Raw genomic sequence first — 25146 nt, 5'->3', positions numbered from 1 at the left:
TATTTTAAGTTGTCTTTATGCCATAATTTGTCTAGTTTTATAGTATGGTCCTGCTTCATACAACTTTTCCAAAAAGAGTAGAAACTAACACTTAACACCTTCCCATCAACTTGTACTGTTCCCCTTACCCAAGGCAAAGATGAATCTATCCAAATTATATTTCTTTTAAGAGCTAGCAAATTTTACTTACTAACTTATCCTATGAATGGACTAATTTGTCCTGAGAATGAACTGTTGACCTTTAGGCTCTATCTTCTTTCTCTCTTTTAAAAAATTGGATATTTTATTTATTTATATTTTAGATGTTATTCTCTTTCCCCATGCCCTGCTCCCCCAACCCCTAAGGCCCCTATCCCATCCCCCCTCCTCCTTTTGGCTTTTATACCATTTTAATTACATGCAAGTATTCAGGTCAGTTCTAGGTTGAAGAACTAGCAGTACAATAGGTGCAAATAGTCAAGGAGCAAGCAAGGCGATAAGCAAAATTCCATGACCACTCCCTTGATCACTGTTTCTAAGGACTTATCAGGATAAACAAAATATCTGAGCCAACTTTCCTGTCCTAGCCCAAAGTCATTTTCATGCCTGAAGCCTACTTCTTTGTTCTAGCCTAAGATTTAGATTCCTGACTGAAATTACTTCTTTGTTCTAGCCTAAGATTTAGAATCCTGCCTGAAATGACTTCTTTGTTCTAGCCTAATGTCAGATTCCCGCCTGAAGCCTACTTCTTGTCCTTGGCCAATGTCATATTCCTGCCAAGCAGCCCATTTCCTTGTCCTTGGTTCATGTCAGATTCTTGCCAAGCAGCCCCAAAAGCTGCCCACATCTTCCCCTTTTTTATTTCATAAACAAGACTGAGCCTGTATTAGGTCATTCTGCCAAGAATGCCTTCCTTACCCGTCATGGAATATGCATTATCCAAAGCAATTAACTTCTGTCTTAGGTTGGTAAGCTCTGTGAGGATCTTACCCATCCTTGGCTTGCCAGCTTGTTAATTTAATAACTCTGTCTGGGGGTCCATTTTCAGGTTCAAGCAATATACTTTAGCTGCCAACATGTTGATGTTGTTAAAGACAAGCTTTAACACAATGGGCAGGAGTAAAAGTATACCCAGGCCAAAAAGGGCTAGCATGATCAATCTATATATGCCATTTTTGATGCTTGACCAAAATGGAAATACTGACCTCAGGCCATGGGTAATTTTATCAGCATTATCTGCAGCATCAAAGCTCAGCAGAGCAGCATTCTTTAAATTTATGAGCTTACTAGGCAAAGTTAAAACATCCAGAGAGTTGTTAGAATTATGCCAAATACCCTGCAAGTGTCTTTAAATTTTTTTCTAGTTATAATGACTATCATTGTAAATTTTAGAAGTAACACAACTCCATTGGTACTTGGCATGACACTTGAGATGGCTCCTTATTCTTAAACTCTGAACCTCCTTCCAACAATTTGAATAGGATAAAGAAGATCAATCTGTTGTTCCAAATGCCTATCTAAATCCTCTTATATACTCAACACCTTAGTAACAATTTTTTCCTAAATGATTAACAAAAGTAGCTGTCTTAACTTCTTGTGTCAAAGCAATTGCAGAAGCAGTGGTGCTAGCAGTTAATGTAATTAGAGCTGTTATACCAGCAATAATCAAGCCCACTACCCTCTTGCTTCTGCTTAAAGCCTAACTTATTTCTTCCAGTACTTGCAAGCTTTTTTTTTTTTTTTTTTTTTTTTTTCCCAGAAAACCAAGGTTTTGTAATACTCAGGGCAATAAGACAAAAGCTGGCTGATAGACTCCCGTAACAGACATGCCACATCTCAACACAGTAATACAATTAGAAAGTGTACAATCAATGCAACTTACAATAAATACTGTAGAAGAAACAAAAGTAATTTTAACTTGACAATTAAAAGAGCTTTAACACATGCACTAACACTTGTTTGAAATCCAGATCCTGACTCAACTTTATCTCTTGCTAGCATAACATCATAGAAAACTGCAGCTAACTCCCAAATATGACTCTGAAAATGTCCAGAACCTGCCTTCCAAATAAAGACTGTTATTTCTAATATTGGATTGACTTCTAGACCAGTACATGATTGAGACCGAATAACTAGTCACATTTAAGAAAAATACAAGAGTCCTTATAACTTCTCTTTTTGATTCTCTGTCCCACAAGGTCTAAAAACTTGAGGCAAGGCAGTTTGTCCCATCAGGGATTAGGAAAGCAAAGGTGGGTCAGGAACATATGTCCCATACAGCTTCCCAGTCACCAGTTACGGCATGGAGCAAGATCATAGGTTAGCATCATTCTTTGTCCTGGCATCAGCATGTCTCACCAATCACTCTGGCAGCCACCATGCTCCTTTAGCATCCTGCAGAAAAAAACACAAACATGCCCTCTATGATCCTGGGCTTGTTAGAGCTCCTGGGAGTCCAGCCTCCTCTGGGTTTTGGGGGAATTGGGCGCAGAGGTGATGCTCAAAGTCTGCTCAGGGCACCATCGAAGACTGGAAAGAAACCCGTGCCACTGGCTGGGAGTCTCTATGTTCTCTTAATAGGTTTAAACTTTCCCTTTCTTCCATGTATTGGTGGGTTTAAGTCCTCAGAAGTAGTTGATATTTCCAAGGCCCTTTCTATTTCCTCATAAATCAGTTTTTGAGACCATCCAATAAGGGATCCTTTATAAAGGCCTTGATCAATCATGTCTTTACTTAACTTTTTAAGTAAGCAGGAATCATAGCCCCCCTCTCCAGAGGACTGACACAGTCGTTCTAGATATCATTCCCCCTGGTCTTTGCCAAGTGAGAGAAGCTCCAAGGGCCTTACTTCCAGGAGGGCATCCCCAGAACGTTCATGCACCTTTCCCAGGAAAGACAACCTGGTTCCCACTACTCACCCATGGCCTCTCCACCAGGACTAGCTCCACTGTGCTGCCCAGTTGAGGTGCAGGGCCTGCTCTCCTGAGTGCTGCAGCCTGTGAGGGGCAGAGACTGAAGTCATTTTAAGCCTTTGGTTTTTTTTTTTTTTTCATATATTTTATTTTATATTTTATTTACATTTAAGATGCCATCCCCTTTCCACATTTCCCCTCCCTAGAACACCCCTGTCCCATGCCCCCCACTTTCCTTTTTGCTTTTATACGATTTTTTTTAAATGTTAATCAAAGGATTTATAAGTTTGGTAATGCTCAATCAGAAGCGTAACCCAATACCCAATCTAGATATAAAAACTATCTTTGACTGGTGGAGACATGTGAACATCTGCCTCCATGCCCCCTCTCTCTTTCTCTCTCTCATCACCTAGCTTCTCCTCTTCTTCATCTTCTCTCTTTGCTCTATCTCTTCCTCTCAGTATTCCTTCCCACTTAGCTCCTCCTACATATCACTCTTCCTGTTAAAGTAAAACTTTTCTCTCAAAATACAATTAGAGCATAATTATTCCTAATTGTACCAGTGAGGTACAAGATAGTCCTAATAACCCAGTCCATCATTTTGTTGACTAACTAATACCTCTGTTATCTCTTCTAACTAAAACACTTACTTTTGATCCTGACTTTTTTGGCTTTAGAATGAATGTCAGCTGAAAACCATCTACTCAGATCTTTTCTCTCAAAGTAAATAGCCAGGATTGGCTATGAGACTATAGGTCTTCAACCCCATCAGAAATCCAGAATGACTGATTTAACTGAAGTTATGGGAAGCACTAAACATAACTTCTAAAACTTAGCCAATTTATAGAGACTGCTGAACACCTGAAAAGCCCCTATACTACCGAACGTTGGAGCATCAAATCTTCAGCCTTCTGGCCCAGAATCATCTAACAGACCTTAGTGATACAGGATTATTAAGGGCTGATTACTCTGTCTAGGCAGATATAATCAGTCGACTATTCTGCATGTGTGTCCTTTTCTGGACAGTAATTTGTCTGTAGATGGAGAGAGGCAATTCTTGCCTAGTGGCTGTCACCACACAACTGGAGTAACTCCAAGGATGCTCAATTTCTTCTTAGAATCCACGACAGGAAGTTGTCAGGAGTAGACAGGTCTCTAATCAATATGAACATTAATATATAAATATTTGTAGCGTCAGTTCTATGGACTTCTGATGTTTTGAAAACCAACTATCCATGTAAGGTAACCTGGACTGTTGTCTGTTCACTCCTCTCAGCTATTTCTAAATAAAATATGGAAAACACCCTAACAATAAACTCAAAGATATGAATTTGCTATAGTCCCTTAACTCATAGGTTAACCATCCCAAATCAGTTAAAAAAGTTAAAAAAGGGCTGGGTCTAGGCCTTGTATTCCTAAATGTGTTATACAGGCACAATGTCCATGAGAGCATCAATATTCATCTCATTTTTATATTAATAAGAGGCTCCGGGGGCTGGAGAGATGGCTCAGTGGTTAAGAGCACTGACTGCTCTTCCAGAGGTCCTGAGTTCAATTCCCAGCACCCACATGGTGGCTCACAACCATCTGTAATGAGATCCGATGCCCTCTTCTGGTGTGTCTGAAGACAGCTACAATGTACTCATATAAAATAAATAAATAAATCTTAAAAAAAAAAAAAAAGAGGCTCGTACCAATGAAAACCTTAAATTTGAAATCAAAGTAAATTTTGTACCATTTAAGAAATTATGACTTCATCTTGATAATAATTATACAGATTTCTACCAATAGGTTATGGCTATGCAATAAGTCCTAGCTAATCCCCCCGTTCCAACAAAACAACTACTTTTCCCTAGAAAGACAGACCATTATTAACCACATTAGTCCCCAAGCTCAGGGAATAGGGGCACTGACTCTTCTTTAACTTCTTCAAGCTGATTAAGGGCGTTGAGATTTTAGAAGAGGGGTTGGGGGAAGAGTAAGTTGATAAGCCTCTGATGCTGTGTCTTCACTGAATCCAGATGGAATTCCAGGACATCAGAGGTTTGGGCAGGTCTGCTCAGTATGCTTGATGAGTAGATACACCAAGGCTGTGTATTCTGCAATATACAATTCTCAGAACAAGTTTAGTATCAAGAAAAAAAAAATCCCCCCCCCAGGGGGCTGGCATTTTTTTTTAAAGGATGTTGGTTCTCACAACTTTTTTTTTTTCGGTTGTTAAAATTGGTTGTAGTATTTATGTTTCAGATTTTATCCCCTTACCCTACTTCCTCCCACCACCCAGAAACCTCCTATCCCATCCCCCTCCTCATGCTTCTATGAGACAGTGACTGCACCTATCCCCCCTCATTATCCCCTCCCTGCCCTCAAATCCCCCCCCCACTCTGTGTTCATTTTTTTTTTTTATGGGACCAAGAAATTCCTCTCCCACCTATGTCCGACAAGGCCATCCTCCCCTACATATACCTCTGGAGTCTTGGGTCCCTCCCTATGTGTTCCCAGGCTGGTGGTTTAGACCCTGGGGGGCTCTGGTTGTTTGGTATTGTTGCTTTCCACCTGGGGTCAATAACCCTTTCTGCTCCTTCAGTCCTCTCACTAAGTTCTCCATTGGGAAACCCCTGATCATATCAGTGGTTAACTGTGAGCATCATCCTCTGAGTGTGTTAGTCTTTGGCAGACCTCTAAGGAGACAGTTATATCATGCTCCTCACATTATGCACTTCCAGCCATCCACAACAGTGTTTAGCTTAGGTGGCTGTACATGAGATGAATACCCAGGTGGAATGGTCTCCTGATGGCCCCTTCTTCAGTTTCTGTCCCATGTTTTGTTTCCCTATTTGCTCCCTTGAGCATTTTTGTTTCTCATTCTAAGTAGAACTGAGGCATCCCCTCTTGGTCTTCCTTCTTCATGAGCTTCATGTGGTCTGCGGGTTGAGTCTTCGCTAATCCAAGCTTTTGGGCTAACATCCGTGGAGATATGTTTGTGTAGCTACCTTCTTTTACGGTTTTTGGAAGATTACTTTCCTACTTTTTCTAGGTTGTAGTTTCCCTCCTTGTGTTGGAGCTTTCCACCAATTATTTTTTGAAGTGCTGGATTTGTGTTGAGATACTGTGTAAATTTGGATTTGTCATGGAATATTTTGGTTTCTCCATCAATAATGATTGAGAGTTTTGCTGGGTATAGTAGTCTGGGCTGGCATTTGTGTTCTCTTAGGGTCTGTATGATATCGGTCCAGGATCTTCTGGCTTTTATGGTCTCTGGTGAGAAGTCTGGTGTAATTCTTATAGGTCTGCCTTTATATGTTACTTTGCCTTTTTCCCTTACTGCTTTTAGTATTTTTTCTTTGTTTTGTACATTTGATGTTTTGACTATTATATGGTGGGAAGTATTTCTTTTCTGGTCTAAACTATTTGGAGTTCTGTAGGCTTCTTGTATATTTATGGACATCTCTTTCTTTAGGTTAGGGAAGTTTTCCTCTATAATTTTGTTGAGGATATTTACTGGTCCTTTTAGTTGGGAGTCTTCCCCCTCATCTATACCTATTATCCTTAGGTTTGGCCTTCTCATTGTGTCTTGGATTTCTTGTATATTTTGGGTTAGTAGCTTTTTGTATTTTGCATTTTCTTTGACAGTTGTGTCAATGTTTTCCATGGTATCTTCTGCACATGAGATTCTCTCTTCCATCTCTTGTATTCTGTTGGTGATACTTGTGTCTATGACTCCTGATCTTTTTTTTAGGTTTTCTATCTCCAGGGTATGGTCCCTTTGTGATTTCTTTATTGTTTCTACTTCCATTTTTAGATCCTGCATGGTTTTGTTTAATTCCTTCTCCCGTTTGGTTGCATTTTCTTGCAATTCCTTAAGGGATTTTTGTGTTTCCTCTTTAAGGGTTTCTATCTGTCTACCAGTGCTCTCCTTAAGTTCTTTGAGAGTGTTATTTATGTCTTTCTTAAAGCCCTCTATCATCATCATGAGAAGTGATTTTAATTCTGAATCCTGCTTTTCTGGTGTGATGGGGTGTTCAGGGCTTGCTCTGATGGGGGAGCTGGGTTCTGATGATGCCATGTAACTTTGGTTTCTGTTGCTTATGTTCTTGCTCTTGCCTTTTGCCATCTGGTTAACTCTAGTGCTGCCTGTACTTGCTGTCTCTGACTGAAGCCTGCCTTTCCAGTTATCTAGCTTGTGTCTGATCTCCTAGGGGTCCAGATGTCTCTGTGATCTTTTCCAGCTGCACTGATTACAGTGGTACCTCTAGGATACCTCAGGATATGGTGCCTCCAAGGTAGCAGTCCAGTTAGGTGTCTGCTATTCTGGGTGCAGTGTCTCCTCTAGAATATCTCAGGATATGTTGTCTGACGCTCTGAGTTCAGTTGTTCCTCTGTGGATCTGGATTGAGTGGACCTTCCAGTATGTCTCAGGTGGAATCCAGGGTCCACACAACAGCAGGCCTGGCAGAGGTCTGGTCCAGGCCTCAGATCTGAGAACTAGTTTCTAAGATCTGAGAACTAGTTTCTGTCCAAGTTAGAGCGCTTGGGATCCCCGCTTCCTCTGGGTTCTTGGAGGTTGGGGGCAGAGCTGCCACCCAAGATCTGCTCAGTGCTCTGGCCCAGACCCGCCTTTGGTTTTATTAGTACAGAATTTAGCATCAATTTGGTTTTAAAACAGTAGTTCTCAACCTGTGGGATTAAATAATCTTCCCCTGAGGATTAAATAATCTCACAGAGGTTGCATATAAGCTATCCTGCATATCAGAATTTACATTACAATTTATAACAGTAGCAAAATTACAGTTATGAATTAGCAATGAAAATAATTTTATGGTTGTAGGTCACCACAACATGAGCAACTGCATCAGAGGGAGAGCAGTCAAAGTGAGAGCAAAACTTCTCCATTCGGCTTTCTCCTCTCCCCAGCTGTCTAGTTCATTTTATTTCATTTTATCTTATTCTATTTTTGAGCTAAGTTCTCATGTAGTCCAGGCTAGCCATAAACTCACTCTTGCTAAAGATGACCTTGAACTCCTGATCTTCCTGCCTGCATCTCACAAGTGGTGGGGTCATAGGTGTGCCCCATTACAACTGATTTGTGTAGTGCTGGTGTTCAGAACCAGGACCTCATACACGCTAGGCAAGCGCTATACCAGCCGAGCTACATCCCTAGTATTACTTTCTTGCTTGCAATAAAAAAAAAAAAAAGGATTTCTATGGATGGGTGTTTTGCCTGCATGTATGTATGTGACCTATTTGCATACAGTGCCTTTCGGGCCAGAAGTGGGTATGGAAGCCTTGCAGCTGGAGATATAGACAATTGTGATCTGTTGCATGGCTGTTGGGCACTGAGTCCTTTCCTACCCTTGCTTGCTTTTTGTTTGTTTGTTTGTTTTGGTTTTTCGAGACAGGGTTTCTCTGTATAGCCTTGGCTGTCGTGGAACTCACTTTGTAGACCAGGCTGGCCTCGAACTCAGAAATCCGCCTGCTTCTGCCTCCCAAGTGCTGGGATTAAAGGCGTTTGCCACCACCACCCAGCACTTGCTTTTTTGTTGTTGCTGTTTTTGTTTGCTTGTTTTGTTTGTTTTGTGAGACAGGGTTTCTCTGTGTAGCCCTGGCTGTCCTGGAACTCACTCCATAGACCAGGCTGATCTCAAACCCACAAAGATCTGCCTGCTTCTGCCTCCCAAGTGCTGGCATTAAAGGCATGTGCCACCACTGAAATTGCTCAGCTTGCAATTTTTATAGTAAAAATTTGAAATGATTGTTATAACTTTAAGATATAAAGGGTCATATTGTTAAGAACTTGGGATATTAGAAAGTTATAAATAATACAGTTTAAAATAATTGGAAATCCTATGTCTGCATCTATTTCTAAAATAGACTGATTTTAGAAGATCCACTTAGACTCACAGGTGCTAACTGTCCCTTATCGACTAGATGTTGGTCTATATTTTGCACATTATCGACCCCTTAGTGAGAAAGATGCTGTCGTACTTCTCCAGTGAGGCAGGAGAACTGCTACGACCTTCCTTCCTCTCCTGCCGGGGATTGCCCTTTGCTGTCAAGGACACAAACCACTGTGCCTGCCCAAGTAGGCTGGGGTCAGCCCTGTGAAGAGGTTAGCGGAGTAATGACTGCAGGCAACTGTATGACTTCTGGGGCGGGGGGGGGGGGGGGGAGCTCCGGACATTTAAAAAAGACAGATATTTACTTTATACTAAGACAGGATATCTACTTTATACTAAAACTGTATCTCCTGGTTTACAGGTGAGATCTCTACAAGCTTGGCAACAGACAGTAGAGCAGCGTCTAGTTTCCTGGCATACTGATGTGCCTCCTATATCAAGTACTCTGGTGTCACCTAAGCCTCCGTTATTTCCACACCATCAGGACCCCTCTTCCGATCAGAATTCTGATTGGTTCCTTGCTGAGGATGAAGCTCCTCAAGGGAAATCAGTGCCAGACTTTCCCGACTCTGGTTTTCACTCCTCCCTGACAGAACAAGTTCACTGTTTGCAGGATTCTTTGGATTTTGAAAAAAGTTTGGTAGAAAGCAGCGAAAACTCCGTGTTGGGGAATTCCGCTGACACAGTGAAATGCGTCAAAGACCCAGAGTCAGAGGCCACTGCTGAGGAGCACAGTGACTGCAGTAAGGAAAGCTTAGCCAGTGAGCAGGACAACACCCTGCTCCAACAGTATTTAACTTCCGTCCAGCAGCGGGACGACGACGACAACGACGACGACGACGCTGAGGCGGCAGATTCTGACGACGTGGCAGGAGGAGACAATAAGCGTCACCTAGCTTGTTCTCCGGAAAGGTTAGATGCCTCCTCTGACAGCGAGACTCAGAGAGCATCTCCTCCTACTTTACAGGAGATTAGCCAGACGCCAGAGAATTGTAAGTTAAACGAAGAAGCCCAAGGGCAGCCTCCGGAATGTGATGCTGGGTTTCAGGTGTTGCATGTGGGTGTCACTGTGTAGCCTGTCTGACTAACTGGGAAGCAGAAATTCACTTCGATTTTCTTAATGTTCTTAGTTTCTTTTGCAGGGGAGCAAACCTTTCCCCCATTTTGTTATTGTTTGTATTCAACCTGTATTCTTGTCCCACACGTTTGAGATATTAGCTACTGAACTACACCTTCGTTTTCATTGTACTACTGTACTAAACAATGTTGATATTAAAAGGAGTATGCACTTTATTTCTCAATAATTACACCAATAATGTTTCCTTTACATCCGTACTGCTTTTCAGAAACAGTTTCTTGAAGTAGCTTGTTTATTTAAATAGGAGAACTTGGTTCTTAACTACATGGTAAGGGATATAATACGTGGGACATGACTAGGATGAAGGTTATGGACAACTGAAATTTCCCAGGCAGTCTCCTTGGACTAAAACTGGGTTTTCACACTCTGAGTTAAGGAAAGCCTTCTGATATAAGAACATTTAGGGAGAATAAGGTTTAGTGTGTATGTGTGAGTGTGAGTGAGTGTGTGTGTGTGTGTGTGTGTGTGTGTGTGTGTGACAGTTAAACTCTGAGCCTTGACCATGCTAAGCTTGGGCTTTGTCACTGAACTGTTCACCTAACTCCTAGATTATGAGAGTTTTAAGTGGGGTGATTAAATTGTCTCATGACAAACGTTCGCTAATTTGTGAATCAGTTTTGAAGTAAAGTATTCCATACAGGATTAAAGTCAAGCTTACTTGGGCAAGGGGATTTCTCTGTGATATGGAGAAAGGAGACATGAGAGGTGTTCACTTGCAATCATGCTGCTCAAATGTCTCTTTTTATTATGTACTTTTTAGGCTGTTGACATTTATGTGCCAATATTTTGGGATGAAATAGATTGTAAGAAATCAATATGTATTCATCATTATGTTCTTGCTTTTATTTCTATGTATACTATGTATATTTCACCCCAAGAGCCAAAGCTACATTTTGTGTGTGTTTGTGTGTGTGTGTGTGTGTGAGAGAGAGAGAGAGACAGAGAGAGAGAGAGAGAGAGAGAGAGAGAGAGAGAGAGAGAGAGAGAGAGACAGAGACTGTGGACCAGATCTATGGCCCTGTGCATGCTAGGTAAGTTCTGTACCACAGAGCTGTGTCTCAGTCCTTATTTCACTCATGACCTTTGTCCCACAGTGAAGAACATTTAAAATCCTGACAGACTGGAAATGATTTTTTTCTAAATGATTTTTTTTTTTTTTAAATCTAATCTCTGAAAAGTGCCACATTTGAAGGACAATTTACTGGTGACTAAGAAAAAAAGAAATCAGGCTGGGCCTGGTGGTACATGCCTTTAATCCCAGTACTTGGGAAGCAGAGGCAGGCGGCTGCTGATGAGTTCAAGGCCAGCCTGGTTTACTAGTGAGTTCCAGGTGAGCTAGGGCTGCATGTGAGACCCTGTCTCAAAACGAACAAAAAACTCAACAAAACCGTAAAAGCAGCAATAGTAACAATAATTATAGAAAAGAAAAAAATAATAAAAATTATCTTCAGGAATAATCATATTGTTCTTGAATGTGAAGATCTGTCAATTAAAGGTGACATTTAGGAACTTGGCGTTAAAAAAAAAAAGGAACTTGGCATTATATCTCTTAGAATGTTCTGCTGTCATTAAATAGCACAGCACAGATCTGATTGTTCCAACTGTGGACAAGCAGCTGTTTCAAATTCTGACAATATTCTGTTCTCCAAACCTAGGTGCTAAATCACCCATTATTCTGTTAAAGCTATTAGCACCCCTTTAATTGAAAGTATATAAAACAAAAGTTCTGGTCCTTCCAAAATAGAGTTAAGTACCACATGGTACTTGCTGAGAGGTCCACTTCTACGTTACGGTGAGCTGGACTTGCTTGCTTAGTTTATAAATATGTAGCACTCAGGTTGAGAAGGCTTGCATTTCATTCTCAGAAATCCAGAATCCTTTGAAAAAAACATGTTTTCTGTGTTTTATAAACAGAACAACAGTCTTGACTTCAAACTATTTTCTCTAGTATAGATGTGTAATATTGAATGCTTGATGGATAAAAACTGAAATTTAACTCTGAATAATAATTACCTTTTATAATTTTGCATTTTTAAAAAAATATTGTGTCTGTGTATGTGAGGGAGTATCTGTGTGTGTGTGTGTGTGTGATAGTATCTGTGTGAGTATGTGAGACTATGTGTGTATGTGTGAGTTGTGTATGTGTGCAGCGTATATGTGTAAGAGAGTGTGTATGTGTGAGAGTTGTGTGTATGTGTGCAGCGTATATGTGTAAGAGAGTGTATATGTGTGAGAGATTGTATGTCTATGTGTGAGAGCTTGTGTGTGTGTGAGTGTTTGTATGTGTGAGAATTTGTGTGTGTATGTGTGCAAGGGAGAGTGTTCATGTATATGAGTGCACCCACTGAAGAAAGCCAGAAGTGGGCGTCAGCTCCCTCGAACCTGAAGTTAGAGGTGTTTGTAAGCTGTCCTTCAAGCCTATCTTTCATTTGTTTTTCAATGGGCCATAAAAATTTTTCTTATTTTTCTATTTTTACAGTTAAGTGCCTCATTTGCTGCCCACAGTTAAAGAAAAGCATCCCACTGCGGTAGCACCAAAACTGTCACGGCACATTAACTTCAGAAAAGTGGCTGCTGCGCCATGGTTGAGCTTCCCCGAGTGCCGTTCTGGTAGCTGCTTCTTCCTTTACTTAAGTAATGGCAGATACAGCCATTTCATCGGATAGGCATTGTCAGCAGAACCTACTGTTCTTTTGTCTGTTTTTCTAGTCTGAAAATGGCATTCAACGTATCTTTGTGAAAAACTTGGCAGAATATGATAATTGCTCGTATTCTGCTTTACCTCTCTTTGATTTTTGCCAGGCTTTAGAAGTATGGGAATGGGGAGTAGCCTGCTTTGAGCTGCAGAGAATCTTGAATGTAGGTGAAAATGCAATACGCCAGAATGTAGGAAAACTAAGGCAGAGACTTAACGTATTTTTATTGGTTTATATAATTTAAAGGTAACTTATGTAACTAAGGAATAGTAATTTATGTGACTCTGGATTATTTACTAGTCTGGCTGGAAAGGGAACAGACCAGGGAGTCTGGGGAGTTGGACTTTGATCTTGGCTTTTTTTGATAGGAGAGATTTTGTTTAGTTGTGTTGTTTTGACTCAGATAAATTCTCTTTATTATGGAGTATTTGATTATCAGTTGGAATTACTGCAGAAGCATAAACTCATACCATATAGACAGGGGGTGGTGGCGCACACACCGTTAATCTCTGTGTGTGGGAGGCAGATGCAAGAGAATCTCTGAGTTTGAGACCAGCTTGGTCTACACAGAGAAACCCTGTCTCAAAAAACCAAACCAAACCAAACCAAACCCAACCCAACCCAACCCAACCCAACCCAACCCAAGCCCCTCCCTCCCTAAACCATCATACCATGTGAGAATCAGAAAGGATCTTGAGATTATCTATTGCCATTACTATTGTTGTTGTTATTATCACTATTATAATTACAGAATGCAAAAGAGGTGCTGGTCTTATTATCAGGGACAGACTCCTTCATTTTGAAGAAGAAACAGAAACCCAGGGTTGGTAACCAGCTTGTCTTGAGGTTGTAGTAGTCAGCAGTAAGCTGAAAACAGGTTTGTGTGTTTCAAGCTTTCTGTATACCTTCTCTGTTAGTCTTTACAGTAGTGAGTAAGTTGCTGCATTTTAAAGAGGAGAAACAGCTTTTAAGAGAGGTCCTTTAATGGCAGAGTTGTAGCAAACAGCTACATTTTTCAGAACCTTGAATGAATGTTCTCCAAAAAAAGAAAAAGGGGACTTTCTTAAAAGTTTGTTTAAAGTTTCTTAAAAATTTGTTGGTATAGAGCAATAATAGCAGCAGGGAATGGCAGTGCACACATGGATTTTTGTTTTTCTGGTTTTTGTTTGTTTTTTGAGACATGGTTCTGTAGACCAGGCTAGCCTCCACCTCAGATATCTGCCTGCCTCTGCCTCCCAAGTGCTGGAATTAAAGGCATGCGACACCATAGTCCAGCAATGATCACTTGTAGACACAGCACTTGGGATTTCAAGGCAGGAAGATCTGGAAGTTCAAGGCTACCTTCAGCTAGCCTGGGCTACCTGGGAATCTGAATCCAAAAACAGCAACAGTAAAGTTAAAACTTTAGGAAAGAATCACTGTATCTTACTCATTTATTTGATGACAGCTAGTCTTATAGATTGCCAAAGTAGGTAAAATTTTCTCAAGAAATACTGAATATAGAGCAACAGATGGTAAGAATTTTACTCTCCCAGTGTGAAAAAGATCTAATCATGACAGCTGACAATATTCAAGTAGTTTGCCCTTATATGTCTAACTACATAGAACACTATAGCATGCATGTTTTAGAAAATGTTTGGCCACATAGTTGTTTATTTGTAAATAACTTTGTTCTTTAATTATATGGTGCTGTTTCTGAGTGTGTGAGTCCTCTAGATTTATTTCAGGTTAATTTTAAACACACAAGCATCATAATAGCATACTCTTCTGTTATCTATTTACGGCAAGTCTTCTACTTTTCATAAATGCTTTCAGGAATATACAGCTTTAAATATTATCTCTCCTTATAATTTTTTTATGTAAAATATTAAGATTGGATTTATAACAATAATATATATTTTTCCTGAAGTAGGAAGGGGAAATACAGTCATTGGATTAGTTCTCATTCATAAAGAAAAAATGAGGCTCAGTTACATGGTTGTTTAATGTATATTCTTATTTTGCCACATCTGTGTTAAAAGAAGTTTATTGTTATGTTTTTAACCTTAAATACATAGTACTTTTTTTTTTTTTTTTTTGAGACAGGGTCTCTCTAAAAAGCCCTGGTTGTCCTGGAACTCATTATGTAGACCAGGCTGGCCTGAAACTCACAGAGACTCTGTTTGCTTCTGCGTCCTGAGTGCTGGGATTAAAGGCATGTACCACCATGCCCAGCCATGGTACCCTTATTCTTGAAGTGAAGCAAAAGTAGTTTGTAAGGAACATTTTAATTTTTTTCTTTTTTTGAGGTGAGGGTCTCTCGTTATGTTGCCTAGGGCTGGCCTTCAAATGATGCTCTTGCCTCAGCCTGGAGAGTAGTTGGGCCTATAGGCATAGAAACATTTAAATTGTAAATTTTAGTGTTAAAGCCTATTGTGCCATATTACAGTTAAAACTCAAGTAAACAAGGTGATCCTCATAGCCTAGGAGAGAGATCGAGCGTCATCTTTTTTAGGATGCTTCTTATTGTTAATGGGTAGAAATCACACTGAATTTTAATTCTTTTATTAATTTTAGTGGACAGAAAGAATTACTCCTCAGAGTGGCCTTGTTAATACATTTCTTTGGTTGTTTTGTAATAATTTGTGTGTGTGTGGTGCTGGCAGGCTAGACAAGCACTGTACCACTTAACTGCATTGCTGCCCTGTGTTCCAGAATATCACTAATGTTGGCAATAAGAGTTTAAAAATAATTTGATTTTGCATTCTTTCTCGATTTTTTTTTAAATGTTAGTATAAACAGAGTAAGACGTAAGGTGGCTGAAGTCTGTTTTATGAAGGCTTACTATTTTATATTGTACTCTTCGTCTGTATTTGAGTCTGTCTAATTTTAAATAAAAGCTTTATACATTTAGGTGTGATATCTGGTTATTTCAGTGATCAGTAACCACGGTTATTACTCATTGTGCTCACAGTTAATCGGTAGGTAAAGTTCAGAACAATTCTACTTCAGAAAATTTATATATAGAAAGCATGAGACTCCTTTCCAGAGCATTGTCCTTTCTCCACAAAGGAAGCATGAAGATTTTATCCAAGGGACTCTACATATTCATTTGAGGGTGAGTTCATTTAGAAGCACACTCAATTAAGAAGTAGATTCATGCCAGGTGGTGGTGGTGGCGCATGCCTTTAATCCCAGCACTAGGAGGCAGAAGCAGGAGGATCTCTGTGTTCAAGGTGAGCCTGGCCTACAGAGTGAGTTCCAGGACAGTCAGGACTACACAGAAACCCTGTCTCCAAACCGAACCGAACCGAACCGAACCGAACCGAACCGAACCGAACCGAACACCAAACCAAACCAAAACAAACCACCAAACCAAACCAAACCAAACCAAACACCAAACACAACCAAACCAAACCAAACCAAACCAAAATAGAAGAACATTCCTGAACACTATCAGTTTAAAGTCATAATTTAAAAGAAATGATGGACATATTATTTTAGTTGTGCTTAGCTCTAGGCCATGTTAAAATGATAGACAGAAATGCCTCTGTGCATGATCAGCCTGTGCTATAAAGTTTTATAGATAATTTTTAGATGATGGTTTTAGTGACGTTTGCCTTTTTAAAGATTTAGTTTTCCTTGTATATGGATGTTGAGTTTGCATGCCTGCACATCACACGTGTGTGCTTGTGGAGGTCAGAAGAGGGTATTGGAGTTACAAATAGTGTGAAATACCGTGTGTGGGGGTGCTGGAAACTCACCCCAGGTCCTCTGCTAGAGCAAGTGCTCATAACCACTGAGCCATCTTGCCAGCCCCACACCAAAAAGGATTAAAGGTGTGCACTACCATCACCTGGTAGAATCTCTAAGTTTTTAATATAAATTTTTATTACTCCTTTTAGAACTTTATGCAATGTGTTTTAATCATTTTCAGTCTCTACTGCCCCGTGATCCGCCTCCTACTCCCTTCATTCACTAACTCTGAGTTCTCTTAATTAAAAAGCAAACCAAACAAAACAAAACCAAAAAAAAAAAAAAAAAAAAAAAAAAAAAAAAACAACCCACTTAGTCCAGTTTGTGCTATGCAAACACTTAACATGTGTGGGGTCATTCACTGGAGAGTGGTTGACCTACCAGGCCCTTAAAGAAAACAGTACCCCCTTCTCTCCAGAAGCCGTCATTGGGTCTTCTGTTACGGGACGGGGGTACACACGAACCCTTTGTCCTGCTATGTTAGAATGCTGGTGGCTTTACTTTTGTTCGGGTCCTGTGCAGGCAACCACAGGTGCTCTGTGTTCATGAACGCAGGGGTCTTATCATGTCCTGGAGACAGTTGTTTTGCTTCAGTCCTTCCTGACCTCAGGCTCTTAGAGCTCCGTGGTCAATAAATAGAAAGATGATTAATGACAGTTGTAATTTATATTGATTCTTCTTCAACTTGGGGACTAAGTCTGAGGGCAGACTTTTTTTTTCAGTATTTTGCTCAGATTACAAGACCAACCCCACTGTGCTCTATGACCTTTCGAGAAACACAGCAAGGCCAGGAACGTCTTTTGCTCCACACAGGCCCTTCTGTCCTCTAGGGACTCCTCAGCATCTCAGATTCGCCAAACTGCTTTTGACATAAAATGTCCAATCTAGGATAACCCAGCATTGAGGGTGGTTTGGGTGGAATATTCTGGCACTTTTGCCAAGAGACTAACTTCAAAGAGAGAAGCTTCAAGACCCCCAAGACCCTGCTATCTCTATGCTTACGTTTGGCAAGCAGTGTTTCTCTGGTACCAACAACTCGCCACTGCTGGGCCAGCTTTGTGGTTAGTTCTCAGGCAGAGAACCAGCTGAGGGGCGCTCCAGGGAAACGCTGATGTCCGAAGGTCATCTGTAGTTGTGTCTCCAAAAGGGTCCATCCCTCGGGCTAGCGTGTATCTCCGGAGGTACACAGTCATCAGAACACAAGCTCCCTGGGGCGGCGGTTAGCACAGGCAGTGCCAACTCCTTGGGCTCGCCACTGAGCACAACACCCAGCTTGCGCGGTTGTCAGTCAACATCTTCGCCCCGCCCCACTCCGCCCGTAGTTGGACCAATCGTAGCCGGGGGTCGGGGGTGAGGCGCCGTAGCGCGGTCAGGAAGCGGGGAAAGAACGGCCTGGAGCGGAGGCCACCGATCGGAGCGTCCACATCCCGTGGGAGGGCGAGCGGAGAGCGAGACCGGAGACCCGGTGAGTGCGAGCTGCGACTGTGCGCCGGGCGGGGCGGAGCCTGTCCGGGGGAAAGCCGGGTGCGGCGTGCCTCGTGCGCCCCGCAGCTGCAGAGCCCTGTGTTCTGCGCGCGGACCCCGGGTCCTTAACGTCCCCGACCCGGTGCAGGGAGCTGCGGCCCCGGGAATCCCAATTGTGTGAGTGCCCAGGAGCAGAGGCCCCGACCGAAGACAGAAAGCAGAGAGCTTCAGCCCTGGGCTGCAGCTACCAAGGTCCGGAGGTTCCGAGCGGCTGCAGAGAGGATGCAGGGCGAGCCTGAACATCTCCATCCTCAGTTTCTCCACTTGCTACAGCGCTGCAGCGCCTGGTAGCCAGCACCTCAGGTGACCAGCACGGGAGAGTGCAGCCAGGCCCCTGTACCCCCCACCCCCACCCCATACTTCTCTTCTTTTTCCCACACCCAGTGCAGATAGCTTGGCGACACCGCTCTTAGTCCCAATTGCCAGTCTCGTTGCTGCTGGGGCGTCAGCTGCTTCTTTTCTTGTTGTCTCGGCATACTTTGGACTACCCAGGCCTTACTGAGCTGCCGTTTTGGAGGCATCAGAGTAGTCATATAGGGAGAAACGAGTGCGTGGCAGTACTCTGTGTGATGTTGAGTTCTTGGCTTGTGTTTTATCTCTGCTTGACTTAAGTTCAGAAGGGCAGTGGTGCTAAGAGACATTGTGAGGCAGGATTTTGTAAAAACGCATATATGAAACTGTAATTTCCCCCGTGCTTTTCATCAACAAAAGATTATTGCCGTGTTTCCAATAGATAAAGAATCACACTGCCCTGGTGATTTCGCTCTCTTCCTATTGACATTATTTGTCATTTGAAATATTAGGGTGTCTTTGAAGCTGGCAAGATGCCCGCACCCTCATGACTGTCTGATTCCTCTCAGGGGAGGGCACACCATACTTTAACCCAGCAGTGTGGGGTTCTGGCCCCTCTTGACCGGATTTACCATCTTCTTTCCATGTTTGTTATTTTCACAATTTTCTCTGGGTTGACAAAGTGCTGTGATCTGTTACTGAGAAAGGGACTGAAGGGACAGGTCACTGAAGAAGGGAATGGCTGTCCCTAGTGCTCCAGAATACAGTTGTCCGGAGAGACCATGGCTAGGCACAATTCAAAATTCATTTTAGTGCCACCAGCTCTTGCCAACTGAAGTAAGTAATACCCCCCTGGCCACTCTATCTAGTGATTCTTCTACTTGACCATATAGTGTAACTATCCAGGGATATCAAGAGTTTCAAAGCAAGCAATGCCAAAGGGTGCCTAAGCTGTAGACATACTAAAAGCAGCGCCAGCAAAGGTGTTGACTTACTAAGATATAAAAATTCATTTGCAGAGAGCAAAGGCAAAGGGCAAACGCAAGCTGGAATGTGATTCTACCTTGTGGTTCCTGGGGATCATACTCGGGCTGCCGGGCTTCTCAGAAAGCACCTTTACCTGCTGAGTCACCTCACTGGCCCATTTTTGAGAATTACCATTTCTAATAGACAAAGAGACTACCTTTTGTTTTTTTGAGACAGGGTTTCTCTGTGTAGTCCTGGCTGTCCTGGAACTCACTCTGTAGACCAGGCTGGCCTCGGACTCAGAAATCTGCCTGCCTCTGCCTCCCAAGTGCTGGGATTAAAGGTACGCGCCACCACCGCCCGGGCCGGGCGAGACTACCTTTTTAAGGTAGCAACAACCCCTTGGTTTACACTAAACAATGTTTCTAAATGTATACCCTTGTCTCTCACTCATTGAGGTCTATAGTAGTGTGTGTTTGATTCCCAGCCAAAGGCTACTGGGCAATAGATACTTTAAACAAGCCATTATCAGCACTGGCACACAGACTGGAACCACTATCAATGTCAGCTTCAGTGTAGAGCTGAAGCTTTCAGTTGGCGCCTGTGAGGGAACAGTTTAGAGGGAGCAGAAACCGGAGTTATAAAAATGAAATTCTTTCCCATCCACCTCTAAACAATAAAGAGAGTAAATCTGGTCAGACTTTCCAGGGTAACATCAAAATAACCGAGGAATGAAAAGAACAGTAACAGTAGCTGGTGTAGAAAATAGCCAATAAAATAACAGATGAGGGTTGGAGGTGGCTCAGCAAGGAAAGCTTCTTGCCTTGAAGAACAGTGTTCTAAGTTCAGTTTCCAGGACCCCCATGGTAGGAAAGAACTATTATTAGTTGTCCTCTGACATCCACATGTGTGTGCACTGTGGTACACACACACACACACACACACACACACACACACGTAAATTATAAAAATAATTTAAAAATTTAAATGATAGATGATAATGATAATCCAGATTGCCTGCCCCTTCTAAACTCAGAAGATGATGTCAACTCGTCTGTATTTCAGTGCAATATGATAAGAAATGAAGATTAAAAACTGTATACATAAACATTGTCTTAGTTAGGGTTTCCATTGCTGTGAAGAGACACCACCACGAGGCAACTCTTATAAAGGACAATATTTTATTGGGGCTGGCTTACAGGTTCAGAGGTTCAGTCCATTAGCATCGAGGCAGGAGGATGGCAGAGTCCAGGAAGACATGGGGCCAGAGGAGCTGACAGTTCTACATCTTGATCCAAAGACAGATCAGAGAAAACTGACTCCCATGTGGCTAGGAGGAGGGTCTCAGAGCCCACTCCCACACTGACACACTTCCTCCAACGAGGCCTCACCTCCTAGTAATGCCACTCCCTGGGCCCTGCGTATCAACCGGCTACAAACATTAACAAGTGTGGCAAGGCAAGCAATGCCGAAGTGTTCATGCCTAAGCTGTAGACATACCGTTGGCTTACTGAGGCGTAAGGGAAATTCATTCGCAGAGAGCAACAGTAAAAGCCAAGCACAATTGGAATGTGTTTCAAGATGTCCCTTAGCAGGAACCTTCACTGCAGAGCATACCTTTTGGAAACAGAAACAGTTACTTCCTCTTTACATGTCCTTTGGTGGAAGGAAATGTACGGGAGGTTGCGGGGAGGGAGGGGGGAGGGGGAGGGGAAGAGGAAGAGAGAGAGAGAATAAGACCATATGACTATGATTATAGATGAGAGAACTCTTGCTTTAAAGCATTTTCTTTTTTTTTTTGTTTTTTGTTTTTTGTTTTTTTCGAGACAGGGTTTCTCTGTGTAGTCCTGGCTGTCCTGAAACTCACTCTGTAGACCAGGCTGGCCTCGAACTCAGAAATCCACCTGCCTCTGCCTCCCAAGTGCTGGGATTAAAGGCATGCGCCACCACCACCCAAGGCATTTTCTAGGAAAGTTTAATAACTAAGTAAAGTGCCTGACATGCTTCCAGTTCCTACATATCTGGAGTTTAAAGCCTTATACATACATCATCATGCTTTAATTTTGGTTTTACAGAGATTAACAAAATGTCCTTACTTTAATCCAAAAACAAACAAACAAACAAACAAACAAACAAAAAAACCTAATCCATTCTTGAACCAGGAATTTCCATGGTATACAAGGAAAAAAAAAAGGTTGTCTACAGAAATTACTATATTTTCTAGTGAGTTGTTTTATATATATTAGAAGGAAGGGGATCAGATCAAATGTTTTTTGGCTTTTTCTGTATTATTCTGTCTACTTTTCTACAAAGATAAGATGTTCAGCTATCTAGTCCCTGCTATAAAACAAGAAGTTTCTGCAGTCTCATAAATGTTATAAAAATGATATTATCAGAGTGAAGAAATAGTTGAAATTATTACTGATTAGAAATACCCCACTCTCCAAACCCAACAGCAGGAACAACAACATAAAATCAGCAACTAGAGGGAACATTTTGAATTTGCTATGAGATTCTAGTTCTTTGCTGACAAACATCTGTGATAAAGGAATCAGGGTCTCTTACAAACTCTTCAAGCTGTTTCCCCCCAACTCCCAATCCCCCACATGTCTTCAGGGTGAATGTCTTTCTTCCTATGTCTTGTCACTGCTGAAGGAGAACAAGGACCACTTTGTTGGGGGAACTGTAAACCAAAGGCTGGTTTATGTCTTGGTGTGGAGACTGGTAATCCGGCTTTCCTGTAGGGCAGAGTGCTTTGCACAGTGTTCTGGATGGAATGCTATAAAAACACGAGGCCGCCTCCTAGCACTCTTTACATACAACGAATATGGAATATGGTAATGTTATATAACTTAAGGTATAAGGGAAGTAAGGTGATATTACTTAGTTAAACTCTAGAAATTTGGGCCTGGAGAAATGGCTCAGTGATTAAGATCACTGGCTGCTCATCCAGAGAACCCAGGTTCAATTCCCAGCACCCATATGGTAGCTCACAACTGTCTGTAACTCCAGTTCTAGGGGATCTGACGCCTTCACATGATGGCAAAATACCAATGTACATAAAATAAAAATAAAATCATTGGGGCGCATGATGTAAAATTCACAAAGAATCAATTAAAAAAAAGTCTAGAAATTTAATGCTTAATTTTATTTTGAAATGTCTGAGTTTGAATGTCTGAGTTTTTCTTTTCTCTATTAAAAGTCCTAAGATACATAGTTATAACTATTACCATCTTTGCATAGAAGTTTGGGATTGGGAAAGGAAACTGAAGCAATTATTTAGAGATAAGATATTACTGTCCCCAGGAGATACTATATTACTGTCCCCAGGCCCTTTCCTCTGTTTTTGTAACTGGAACTTGGATAAAACCGATGAAAAGAAATGGACTTCATCTGTTGCAATTGGTGAGAATTTCATCTCTTTTGTTTATTGTAGAAAACATGCCTCTTGAATCGTTGCAGTCTCTCCTCTACAGAACTTTTAAGATGACTGGCAGAATAGAAGCAAATTAAACCAGATGCTCATCCACAGCTCAAAACAAAGATATGGAGCTTTAAAGGAGAAAGTATCGTGGTGTCGGCCATGGGTCATCAAGACACAGCCGGACAATGTGGACCAATTTCTTCAAACTGCGAGTCTTCTGCTATCTGTTTGTGGTGCTAATGGTGGTGGTGTTGGTTGTCAATGTCACTCAGGTGGAGGTGAGTGCTCATATCTGGGGATTTGTGATCAGCAATTAGAGGAATACTCGGCAGATTTGTTCTCTGAGGGAACAAAACTTGTTTCATTGGGGCCAGTGGGTAAAACTCTGAACTTTTTTCTAAGTCTACACACACAGAAACACACACACACACACACACACACACACACAAACACACACACACACACACACACACACACACACACTGAGCAGATGAAACAAAGTAGGCTCTCGTAATCCCACGCATACAAATACATACATACATACATACATACATACATACATACATACATACTGGCAAACACATACACATTCACACACTGAATGAATGGAACAAAGTTCTAAGAAGCAGGCTCCAAGCATTTCATACATGCACATATATACATACATATACATTCACAGTTGGTGAATGAAGCAAGCTCCAACACACTGTTTTTTCTTCCATAGCTTAGATATCCCAACAAAATCTTTCAAGATTTGCATAGAGCTACAATATAATTACATTCTATTTTTCTTTTACTCAATGACTATAAAATAACAATATGTTGAAACCATGAGAAACCGTTACAGAGTTACAGATAAAGAAAACAAATTGTTCCCCAAGAACCCATGTACATTCATAACTAAGCAACTTGTTACAGATTAACAAAGAGTGAGCAAGCAAGGTGGTTTTTCTCAGCCAGTTTCTCTTACTGACAGGCAGCAATTTGAAGTTACAAAGAAAGGAGTCATTATTTTATTATTTATCTTTAAAAGTAATCTTATAAGAATCTTAAAGGAATCACCAATCTAAACGTCCATATGAAAACAATAAGTAATATGCATGTGTACTCACCAGCAGTTCTTTTCTTTTCTTTTTTTTTTCCAGCAGTTCTTTTTAAATCGTATCAGGAAGCTGAGGGCAAAAATGGGTATAAGAAATCCACCATCAGCAGTCCTGTCTCAGTGAGAGTCATGTCACCCAGCGCTGCCATTTGTTCTTGTTCCCTGAACTTAAAAATTCCCTAGTTTAAAGGATTATTAAACGCCTTCTTTTCTGAACTTCAAATTGTTCCCTAAGATTTTCTACATCAGAGCCAGTGGTAAAAACATCTTAACCCAGCTTCACTAACAATTTTATTTTTCTGGATGCTTTCTAAAGGTAGTGGTCCTTGCTGACAATCTACATCTCTACGTTCTTTCTTAGGGTGGTGACTGAATCGTTAATCTGCTCCAGGAGCAATGCCTGAAAGAGATCTAACATTATTATTGCGAGTGCCAGAGATACTGTCCAGTGAAGGGCTGGAAGCCCTCTTAGAGTTTTCATACAATTTTCAGATTAAGAGGGATGTGAGAGCAGCAAGCAGAACAAAGCTCTAACAACGTAAAGTCTTCAGGACAGTCCTCAGTCCGTGCTAATCTGAGGCACACCTGTCCTGGCTGTGCCATGTTCCGTTCCATGAATTCTAAAGTTCTTTGCTGTTCCTCCTGCATGGCCTTTGGCAGGAAAATAATCAGAATATATTGTATCCAAAAAAAAAAAGTTTTCATCTGTTTTTTGTTTCTTTGTTTTCCCGAGATGGGATGTATCCCTGGATGTCCTGGAACTCACTAAGTATCTAGCCTGGCCTTGAACTTACAGAGATTGAACTGATTCTGCCTCCCCAGTGCTGGGGTTAAAGGTGTACAACCACCACCCAGCCTGTTTTCAATAAAAGCAAAAAAAAAAAAAAAAAAAAAAAGAATCATAAATAATAATCATACTCGCATGATGTAGTAATAATAATGACTGGTAAAGCTTCTGACTGTGCTGAAAAGAAAGGGAATGGGAGGTCTCCGCTTCCCCTACCGCTTAGTCGCAACCTAAGCTGCCTCCCGCTAGCTCCAGGCAGACGCCAGCTGGTTAGCTTGACCATATTAAGTCCAGCTTTTGCATCCCATCCCGTGAAACCATAGTTTCTAAGGCCTTGGTCACAGGGAACTGCTCTAACCCACCCTTGCACCTGACACTGGGGTGGCGTTGGTGGGGGCATCAGGACAAAAGCCAAATCATCAGAAACCCTTCTTTTTTCCATGGGAAGCAAGGACAGTGGGTACTTTATGGCTGCTTTAGAGTACGGGAAGATTGGCTTCCTGAAGGAGGGGACCATGTGGCCTGGCCACTGTCTGAAGGACAGTTGCACGGGAAGAAGTTGGTAAGTCTGTTTTGAATACCTGTGTATGGCTGACTGGCAGAGAACATGTCTTCTGATCCCCTCACTAGTGCCCGAGAGACACTAAGAGTCCCCCCTCTTTCCAACTCCCTCTGCTGGACACACATGACCAAAT

At 41.7% G+C, this 25146-nt stretch overlaps 2 protein-coding genes and 1 long non-coding RNA gene across 8 annotated transcripts in view; 2 read left to right on the top strand and 1 right to left on the bottom strand.

The window, feature by feature from the left end:
- The window catches only part of Cep97 (centrosomal protein 97), a 40863-nt gene extending 25349 nt beyond the window's left edge, over nucleotides 1-15514 (top strand). The window contains exons 11-12 of one of the 2 annotated variants that reach the window (XM_034514863.2): nucleotides 9150-9780; nucleotides 12406-15514. In XM_034514863.2, the coding sequence (XP_034370754.2) occupies nucleotides 9150-9780; nucleotides 12406-12458 (684 nt within the window). In that variant the 3' untranslated portion in view covers nucleotides 12459-15514. Of the gene's footprint in view, nucleotides 1-9149 lie in introns of both variants that reach the window. The other variant, XM_076943017.1, reaches the window with a different exon arrangement.
- LOC143444066 (uncharacterized) lies at nucleotides 365-17676 on the bottom strand. 2 transcript variants are annotated; one of them, XR_013113602.1, is made up of 4 exons: nucleotides 17360-17676; nucleotides 4806-4990; nucleotides 2898-2975; nucleotides 365-2373 (listed from the first exon to the last, which is right to left on the bottom strand). It is a non-coding gene; the product is annotated as an uncharacterized LOC143444066 (long non-coding RNA). The 2 variants fall into 2 exon arrangements; XR_013113601.1 differs by lacking the exon at nucleotides 4806-4990.
- A 6-nt stretch (nucleotides 17677-17682) lies between these two features.
- The window catches only part of Nxpe3 (neurexophilin and PC-esterase domain family member 3), a 44076-nt gene continuing 36612 nt past the window's right edge, over nucleotides 17683-25146 (top strand). Inside the window, exons 1-3 of one of the 4 annotated variants that reach the window (XM_076943018.1) lie at nucleotides 17714-17822; nucleotides 17970-18184; nucleotides 22575-22840. In XM_076943018.1, the coding sequence (XP_076799133.1) occupies nucleotides 22748-22840 (93 nt within the window). In that variant the 5' untranslated portion in view covers nucleotides 17714-17822; nucleotides 17970-18184; nucleotides 22575-22747. The other 3 variants (XM_034515658.2, XM_076943019.1, XM_034515659.2) reach the window with 3 other exon arrangements.

The sequence above is a fragment of the Arvicanthis niloticus genome, chromosome 12 (genome assembly GCF_011762505.2).
Source record: "Arvicanthis niloticus isolate mArvNil1 chromosome 12, mArvNil1.pat.X, whole genome shotgun sequence".
NCBI lineage: Eukaryota > Metazoa > Chordata > Mammalia > Rodentia > Muridae > Arvicanthis > Arvicanthis niloticus.
Note: the sequence above shows the minus strand (reverse complement) of the source record. Positions and strands in the feature narration are given on the sequence as shown.